This window comes from Muscardinus avellanarius (genome assembly GCF_963383645.1).
Source record: "Muscardinus avellanarius genome assembly, chromosome: 14".
Taxonomy (NCBI): Eukaryota; Metazoa; Chordata; class Mammalia; order Rodentia; family Gliridae; genus Muscardinus; species Muscardinus avellanarius.
Genome location: NC_137800.1, coordinates 88,688,776 through 88,698,517, shown reverse-complemented (window position 1 = coordinate 88,698,517; position 9,742 = coordinate 88,688,776). Strand labels below are relative to the sequence as shown.

At 45.5% G+C, this 9,742-nt stretch overlaps 1 protein-coding gene across 1 annotated transcript; it reads left to right on the top strand.

Moving 5' to 3' along the window:
- Positions 1–5,210: 5,210 nt before the first annotated feature.
- LOC308273574 (serine/threonine-protein kinase 38-like) lies at positions 5,211–6,819 on the top strand (the record flags this gene model as incomplete). Its single annotated transcript, XM_080710767.1, is given in 4 exon segments — positions 5,211–5,826; positions 6,019–6,272; positions 6,276–6,391; positions 6,393–6,819. Coding segments are annotated over 4 exon segments (1,407 nt in total). The 5' UTR covers positions 5,211–5,216.
- Between the last annotated feature and the right edge of the window lie 2,923 nt (positions 6,820–9,742).

Here is a 9,742-nt window from a genome sequence, read left to right as displayed (position 1 = left end):
CATGGACAGCCTCAGCTACTTAAGCCCTCCACAACTCAATGAAACCCTCTTTCAAAATAAAGAATAAGCCAGGTGTGGTGGCGCACGCTTATAATCCCCACGCTTGGGAGGTGGGGACAGGAGGATCGCACAGGTTTGAAGCCAGTCGTGCTGGTTTAAGAGACCCTGTTTCCAAAAATAAAAAAGTATAAAATAGGTCTGGGAGTGTAGCCCAGAGGTAGAAGGGCTTCCAGGAACCCCAGTACCACCAAAAAAAAAAATAAAAATAAAAAAAATAAAGAATAAAATGCCGGGCGTGGTGGCGCACGTTTGTAATCCCTGCACTTGGGAGGCGGAGACAGGAGGATCGCGCAGGTTCGAAGCCAGCCGCGCTGGCTTAAGAGACCCTGTTTCCAAATAAAAAATATAAACAAATAGGTCTGGGAGTGTAGCCCGTAGGTAGAAGGGCTTCCAGGAACCCCAGTACCACCAAACAGAAAGGAGAGAGAGAGAGAGAGAGAGAGAGAGAGAGAGAGAGAGAGAAAGAAAGAAAGAAAGAAAGAAAGAAAGAAAGAAAAATAGAATAGGGCTGGGGGTGTAGCTCTGGGGTACAGTGCCCCTGGGTTCAATCCCCGGTACTGCAGTAAATACATACATACATACATGAAAGCAAGCCAGCCAGCCTGGGAATAGAGTTGAGTGGGCGGACCACCCCTGGGCTCCATCCCAGTACCTCGGGGGTGGGGGAACAAAGCCAGTTTAACCTTCCACATCTGTGTGCGGCCAGTCTGAGCTGTCCTCAGTAGCGGTCCCCACGCCTCCCCACCCCTGGACCGTAGCTTCCCTGGCTCTCCCCTTCTCCCCCAGTCCTTCCTGCGTGCCACCCCCTCCCCAGAAGCCCATGGCTACACCCTCTTGCTTATAACTGTTAACAAAGTGCTTTCTAGGCCAGGTGTGGTGGCCCATGCCTATAATCCTAATACTTGGGAGGCTGAGACAGGAGGTTCGTAGGTTCAAGACCAGCCTCAGCAACTTTGCAAGACCCTATGGCAAAATAAAAAATAAAATAGGGCCGAGGGTGTAGCTCAGAGGTAGAATGCCTCTGGGTTCTTTCTAGTATTGTATTCTACCTACTCAGCTCTTCTATCAATTTCCAGACTCAGCCGGCTGGGCGTACTCCCTGTACCCCCATTTCCTTGCTCAGCTCGTGCTTCCCCACACGGGGAGTGAGATACAGCCTGCCCTGTGTCTTTGGCAGCAAAAGCTCCTGCCTGCTCTTCTCACAGGTCAGCAAAACTCTCACACCCTTTCTGCAATCTGACCAACACGGGGATGGAGCGCCAGGGACCAAGGACTCCTTCCTTCCAGAATCTCTCTTTGTCTTCTGGACAGTTCTGTTAGAAAATTCTTGGGCTGACCCTGAGGAAATTGGGTCCCCATAACCTCAACCCTATTTCTAATCCTTACACCTCTCAGGACAGAATGAGTCCCTCTTCCACCCAGAGAAGCTCATTGCCTGGCCGCCTTCTTCCCTTGCAGATGAAATACCACCTAAGGACAGTTGTCTTGTACAAGATGCTTAATGGGAGGAGAATGTTCGGATATCCCAGAAATAATCTCTGGCTCGTTTCTGTGTCTCTTTTCCAACCCTGGTGCATGATTCTCCCCTTTAGCCCTATGGGTAGAGACTCACTGCCCCCACCGGCTCAACAGCTCCTGGGGATTGAATCTCTGGGAGCATGTACCCATGAACTACACCCCCAGTCCTTCTTATTATTTGCTTTGAAATGGGTTTCTCTATTCTGATGTGGTGGCACACGCTTATAATCCCAGTACTTGGGAAGCTGAGACAAGAGGATTATAAATTCTTGGCCAGCCTCTGCAATTTAGTGAGACCCTGTTGCAAAATATGGAATAAAAAATAGGGCTGGGGATGTAGCTCAGAAGTAGATACACCCCTGGGGTCAATACCCAGTACCAAAAATAAATAAATGGGTTCTCACTGGGCATGGTGATGGCACACACCTATAATCCCAGTACTGGGGAAGCTGAGACAGGAGGATTGCAGGTTCAAAACCAACCTCGGCAATTTAGCAAAGCTCTCAGCAACTTCATTTCCAAATAAGAAATTTTAAAAAATTGTGCTGGGGATGTCGTTTGGAAGTAGAATGCCTCTGGGTTCAACCCCCAGTACTGAAAAAAAAATAGGGGAGTTGAAGCTGGGCATGTTGGCACATGTCTGTAATCCTAGTACTTGAAAAACTGAAACAGGAGGCTGCAGGTTCAAGGCCAGATTCAGCAATTTAGCAAGACTGTTTCAAATATACAGGGTTAAGCCAGGCGTGATGGCACACGCTTGTAATCCCAGCATTTGGGAGGCTGAGACTGGAGGATCGCGGTTCGCGGACAGCCTCAGCTACTTAGTGAGGCCCTCTGCAACTCAGTGAGACCCGGTTTCAAAATAAATAATAAAAAATTAAGCCGGGCATGGTGGCGCACGCCTGTAATCCCCGCGCTTGGGAGGCGGAGACAGGAGGATCGCGCAGGTTCGAAGCCAGCCGTGCTGGCGTAAGAGACCCTGTTTCAAAAATATAAAAAAATAGATCTGGGAGTGTAGCCCGGAGGAAGAAGGGCTTCCAGGAACCCCAGTACCACCAAAAAATAAAAAATAAAAAAAATTAAATAAATAATAAAAAATTAGGCAGGGGGTGTAGCTCAGAGGTCAAATGCCTCTGGGTTCCATCCCCAGACCCGCAACACACACACACACACACACACACACACACACACACACACAGGGTTGCTGAGCACGGTATCTCCAGTACTTGGGAGGCAGATTCAAAACCAGCCTCAGCAATTCAGCAAGTAGTAAGACTCTCATCAACCTAGAGAGACCCACGTCCTGGGGTCACCAGCGTGTACCATCATGCCCGGCTTGTGCAGAAAGATTTTTCTTCTTGTTTATTATTTATCCAAATAAAATATAAAATAAAATAGGTCTGGGAATGTATTCTAGAGGTGGAAGACCCCTGGGTTCTATCCCCAGTACCAGAAAAAAGAAGCTACCGGCATTCTACTTCCAAGCTGCATGCCCAGTCCAATATTATTTCTTTTTTTTTTTTTTTTTTTTTTTTGTCCTGGTGGTGGAACCCAGGAACATTCTACTTCTAAACTAAATTCCCAGCCCTATTTTTTTTTTGTATTATTCTTTTTCTTTCCTTTGGTGGTACTGGAGATGGAACCCTTCTCGGGCTACACTCCCAAACCTATTTTGTAATTTTTTATTTGGAAACAGGACCTCTTAAGCCAGCGAGGCTGGCTTGGAACCTGCGCGATCCTCCTGTCTCTGCCTCCCAAGCGCTGGGATTACAAGCGTGCGCCACCACGCCCGGCTATTATTCTTTATTTTGAAACAGGGTGTCACTGAGTTGCAGAGGGCCTCACTAAGTAGTAGCTGAGTCTGTCCTGGAACCACAATCCTCCTGTCTCAGCCTCCTGAATGCTGGGATTACAAGCGTGCGCCACCACGCCAGGCAACTTTTTTTTTTTTTTTTTTTTTTTTCCAGTACTGGGGCTAGAACCCAGGAGCATTTTACCTCCAAGCTACACCACCAGCCCTATTTTTTGTGTGTGTTTTTATTTTTGAAACAGGGTCTCACTGAGTTGCAAAGGGCCTCACTTAGTAGCTGAGGCTGTCTGGGAACCGCGATCCTCCAGTCTCCTCCTCCCAAATGCTGGGATCACAAGTGTGCACCACCATGCCCAGCTTCCTCCTCATTTTCTAATGAGACTTGTTTCCTTTCAGCTCCAGGAAATCACGGTACAAGCGATTATAAAATCAAAACCTCAGGTAAATACACACATCCCTGACAACAATTACTCCAACAGCGCCTCCTACCAGCTTGAAGCAGCCAGCGCAGCCAGGGTCACCTCATCAGAGGGGTAAGCCGGGGAGTTTGACACCTGTTACCCCAGTACCTGGGGGGCCGAGACTGGAGGATCTCAGATTCGAGGGCAGACACGGCAAGTAGTGAGGTTCACGTCAACCTAGAGAGACCTTGTTTCAAAATAAAAATAAAAAATAGGGCCGTGGGTATAGCTCAGAGGTAAAATGACCCTGAGTTCAACCCCGAGTACAAAACAAAAATAAATAAATTAATTAATCAGTAAAATTTTAAAAACAGCTAGGTAGTGAGGGGTTGAAGACCCTGAAAGACACTAATGGGTTAATAAAAAGAGAATGAGGCCGGGCGTGGTGGCGCACGCTTGTAATCCCCGCGCTTGGGAGGCAGAGACAGGAGGATCGCGCAGGTTCGAAGCCAGCCGCGCGCGCTGGCTTAGGAGACCCTGTTTCCAAATAAAAATGTAAAAATAGTTCTGGGAGTGTAGCCCGGAGGTAGAAGGGCTTCCAGGAACCCCAGGACCACAAAAAAAAAAAAAAAAAAAAAAAAGAGAATGAGGCCGGGCATGGTGGCACATGCTTGTAATCCCAGCATTTGAGAGGCTGAGACAGGAGGATCGCAGTTACCTCAGCTACTTAGTGATGCTCTTTGCAACTCAGTGAGACCCTGTTTCAAAATAAAGAATAAAAATAGAAGCTGGGCGTGGTGGCCCACGCTTGTAATCCCCGCGCTTGGGAGGTGGAGACAGGAGGATCGCGCAGGTTCGAAGCCAGCCTCACTGGCTTAGGAGACCCTGTTTCCAAATAAAAATATGAAATAGGTCTGGGGGTGTAGCCCGGAGGTAGAAGGGTTTCTAGGAACCCCAGTACCACCAAAAAAAAAAAAATAGGGCTGGAGGTGTCACTCGGAGGTAGAACACCCCTGGGTTCAATCCCCAGTACCACAACACGAAAAAGAAAAAAAAATAATGTCTGTTTTTTGTTGTTGTTGTTGTTTTTTTTTTTTTTTTTTGGTGGTACTGGGGGTGGAACCCAGAGGCTTTCTACCTCCGGGCTATACTTCCAGGCCTATTTTATATTTTATTTGGAAACAGGGACTCATTAAGTTACTGAGAGCCTCTCACTAAGTAGCTGAGGCTGGCTTTGAACCTGCACGATTCTCCTGTCTTAGCCTCCCAAGCACAGGGATTACAAGTGTGCGCCACCACACCCGGCCCAAATAATGTCTGTTATTTTAAAAAATAATAGAGGGGGCGAGGGCGGGGCGGCGGCGGAGCGGAGGGTCCCTGCGGAGGCTGAGCCGGCCGCGGCGCGACAGGAGGCGGCTTCTGTTACTATGGCAATGATGGCAGGGACGACAACAACCTTTCCTATGAGCAACCACACTCGGGAAAGAGTGACTGTAGCCGAGCTCACGCTGGAGAATTTCTACAGCAATCTAATTTTACAGCATGAAGAGAGAGAAACCAGGCAGAAGAAATTAGAAGTGGCCATGGAAGAAGAAGGATTAGCAGATGAAGAGAAAAAGTTACGCCGATCACAACATGCTCGCAAGGAGACTGAGTTCTTACGGCTCAAGAGGACCATACTTGGCTTGGACGACTTTGAGTCTCTGAAAGTTATAGGAAGAGGAGCTTTTGGAGAGGTACGGCTGGTCCAGAAGAAAGATACAGGCCATATCTATGCAATGAAGACTTTAAGGAAGGCTGATATGCTTGAAAAAGAGCAGGTGGCACATATCCGAGCAGAAAGAGATATTTTGGTGGAAGCAGATGGTGCCTGGGTGGTGAAGATGTTTTACAGTTTTCAGGATAAGAGGAACCTTTATCTAACCATGGAATTTCTCCCTGGAGGTGATATGATGACACTGTTGATAAAGAAGGACACCTTGACAGAAGAGGAGACGCAGTTCTACATTTCTTTTTTTTTTTTTTTTTTTTTTTTTGGTGGTGGTACTGGGGTTCCTGGAAGCCCTTCTACCTCCGGGCTACACTCCCAGACCTATTTTATATTTCTGAAACAGAGTCTCTTACGCAAGCGCGGCTGGCTTCGAACCTGCGCGATCCTCCTGTCTCCGTCTCCCAAGCGCGGGGATTACAAGCGTGCGCCACCACGCCCGGCGAAGTTCTACATTTCAGAGACTGTTCTGGCGATAGACGCGATCCACCAGCTGGGCTTCATCCATCGGGACATTAAGCCAGACAACCTTCTGTTGGATGCCAAGGGACACGTAAAATTATCTGATTTTGGTTTATGCACGGGGTTAAAGAAAGCTCACAGGACTGAAATCTATAGAAATCTCACACACAACCCACCAAGGGACTTCTCATTTCAGAACATGAACTCAAAGCGGAAAGCAGAGACGTGGAAGAAGAACAGGAGACAACTGGCGTAGTCCACAGTTGGGACTCCAGACTACATTGCCCCGGAAGTGTTCATGCAGACGGGCTACAACAAGCTGTGCGACTGGTGGTCTCTGGGCGTGATTATGTATGAAATGCTCATAGGCTATCTGCTCTGAAACGCCTCAAGAAACATACAGAAAAGTGATGAATTGGAAAGAAACTCTAGTCTTTCCTCCAGAAGTACCTATCTCTGAGAAAGCCAAGGACTTAATTCTCAGATTTTGTATTGATTCTGAAAACAGAATTGGGAATAGCGGAGTAGAAGAAATCAAAGGCCATCCCATTTTTGAAGGTGTCGACTGGGGGCATATCAGGGAAAGGCCGGCAGCAATCCCTATAGAAATCAAAAGCATTGATGATACTTCAAACTTTGATGACTTCCCTGAATCTGATATCTTACAACCAGTGCCAAATACCACGGAGCTGGACTACAAATCCCAAGACTGGGTCTTTCTCAATTATACCTACAAAAGGTTTGAAGGGCTGACGCAGCGCGGCTCCATCCCCACCTACATGAAAGCTGGGAAGTTGTGAGCGGGCCCATCCCACAACCAGGAGAACTCAGGCGCGCTCGGTGGGTATCCAGACACTGAAACACCTGGCGACGGACGGTGGTGCTCACTGGCGGCGAGAGGAAATTCTACGGGACTAGGATTTCTGAGACTACTACAGGAATTGGTTGGCAGTGCCAGCTGTTTTTTTTTTTTAATATTTTATTATTTTGTTAACTTTATTATACGAAGGTACTGGAATAAAAGAAACGTACATCCCTTCCTAACTGCACTGCCTACGTGTGTATTAAGGTCCATTCCGCCCGTGGGCGCTGTGGCTTTGAACTGTAACACCTTGAAGCAATTCAGGAGAAATACATATCACTTCAAGCAACATAGGCTCACGTGTAGGTGAGCTGCAGTGCTGCTGTTTCACTGCAGTTCTCTTGGGTCGAGATAATCAATAAAAAGCCATCCAGAGCTGGTGTCAGAACACTCGCCCTATTGGTTTGGACATCCGTAGAATATGTATGAAAACAGTTTCTGCAATGGTTTTAAGAAATGTAAAAAGAAATACACTGGTTCTTTAAAAATAGAATTTATCCTCAAGTTATCATACAAACTCTATAGTAGGGAGTAGGTTTCCAATGAGGAGGAAATGTCACACCTCCACTCAAGCACTCCACGGATATTTACTTTGCATTCAGAAATACCAATGACCTTTATATACGTAGTCTGTACACTCATAGGGAGACGTACTGAATTATATAAAATGTAAAGTTGCTTTTCTTGTGACAGGAGGACTTTTTTATTTTTTATTTATTTATTTATTTTTTTTGTGGGTCTGGGGGTGGAACCCAGGGGCATTTGACCTCCGAGCTACACCCCCTGCCCTATTTTTTATTCTTTATTTTGAAACCGGGTCTCACTGAGTTGCAGAGGGCCTCACTAAATAGCTGAGGCTGTCCCTGAACCGCGATCCTCTGGTCTCAGCCTCCCGAATGCTGGGATTACAAGCGTGCGCCACCACGCCCGGCTTAGGACTTTTTTAAACAAGAGGACATGGCATTATTTTAATTTGCTTATGGTGAGTTGAATTTCCGAAATGACCATGAAGGCTGCTTGTAGAACCTAGTGTATTTTTATTAAACTATTTTTTTTTTTTGGTGGTACTGGGGTTCCTGGAAGCCCTTCTACCTCTGGGCTACACTCCCAGACCTATTATTACATTTTTATTTGGAAACAGGGTCTCCTAAGCCAGCGCGCGCGGCTGGCTTCGAACCTGCGCGATCCTCCTGTCTCTGCCTCCCAAGCGCGGGGATGACAAGCGTGCGCCACCACGCCCGGCAAACTATTTTTTTAAATGTCACACTTCTGATCATGTAAAATGGACTTGTAGAGAACAAAGAGCTATTTGGTTTTCTGGAAAGTGGTTACATATCATGGCTAGTTACCTTTAATTTCTTTTGACAAAAAATTTTCCTTTGATAGTATTTGTATTATTGTGCCATTATTTTCTTATGCTCCAAATGTACCAAAGATCCTGAACAGAGTAGATGTCCACGTGGAACAGAATCTTTCCTGCGGGGATCCTGTATTCAGACCTGGACGGTCTTGGGTGGAGGTCAGCTACGTCACCGTGGTCAACACCATGGGTTTAAGGAAGTGCAAGCGGGCTGGGGCTCGCGAGGATAAGGGAGCTGCGTGTCACCTCAGCTCTGTGGCTGATTTCCTAAGCGTTTGAATTCTAAAATGACCTTCTGAGACTTTGGTTTTTCCTAAGTACTAGTTGAGGAATAACATTTGATCAAAGAATGGCCCACTATTTACCATAACTGCTAGTTGAATCACAGATGATCTATGATCAGACCACACTTGATGATTTACTCGTAGGAATGTTTTCCTGAGGGGGAAGAGTCAAGTTATGCAGACCTGCAGAGCCTGTATAAGCACCGCTGCTCAGCGGACTCCAGTGTGCTTCGGGAAGGCCACCCTTTCATTTGTTTCTTCTTGTCTAAACATTTGTTGAGTACTTAACCATGTGTTTATCAAATAGTCGTCTTCATTTTTTTCTAGTCTGTGTGGCTGAATATTTAGAAGTGAAAGCTAGGAAAACTCTAGGGTTTGACTCTATCAGTTTGACTGATGTCTCTAATTATAGCTACCTTTAATTTTTTTTTTTAATTCTATCACTTTGGCTGAGATTTATGATGTTTTCTCCCTCTAAGTCATCCCGCCTTTTATGGGATGAGCTATGCGGCTACTAGACACATTCTCCTTTTGAAATGTTAAAATTCAGAATAGTTAAAATGACTGTTTTGCTGTATCCATGATTATTGACTGTTTTCTTTATTTAAATTTTATATTTTCTTTTCAAAAAGGACTGTTTTGCTAGTGTGGTAATGAATAGATAAGATATGAGAAATTGCACAATTCTCTAGTTCAAGTATGATAACTAGTCTAGTACAGAAAGACACAATTTAAGTTGACGGAGAGATGGAGATTAATATAAGGAAGCACCCAGATTAACTTTATAATTGCAGACGAAGTGGGCATCTTAGTTTCATCTCCCTGTTATTATCAGGAAGAACTTGGAAATAGCTATGATTTCTTGGCAGTAGAAGGGACACGTTGAAAAGTTCTCTTTGTATAGTCTCCTTTGGCGTTACTAGAGTGATTCGCAGTCTTTAGGAAGTTCTCATCAGAAGCATTTCTTAAGTGCCTACCCAAAAGCAATTAAAGACTGTGTCTGCCCTTTGGAAGCAAGAATTTGATTCCTGATGCAAATTAACTCGATAATTTGCAAAGTGCCCTTGAGATTGAATTATCTCTATTATACATTTCCCATATTTCAGGTGAATCATTTAATTTAAATGACAGAACCCTATCCTATCAACTGGGAATAATGACATTTTCTTTAAATTAGATTCTATTTTTAATTAAAAGAGTTTTATTATAAACTGTGT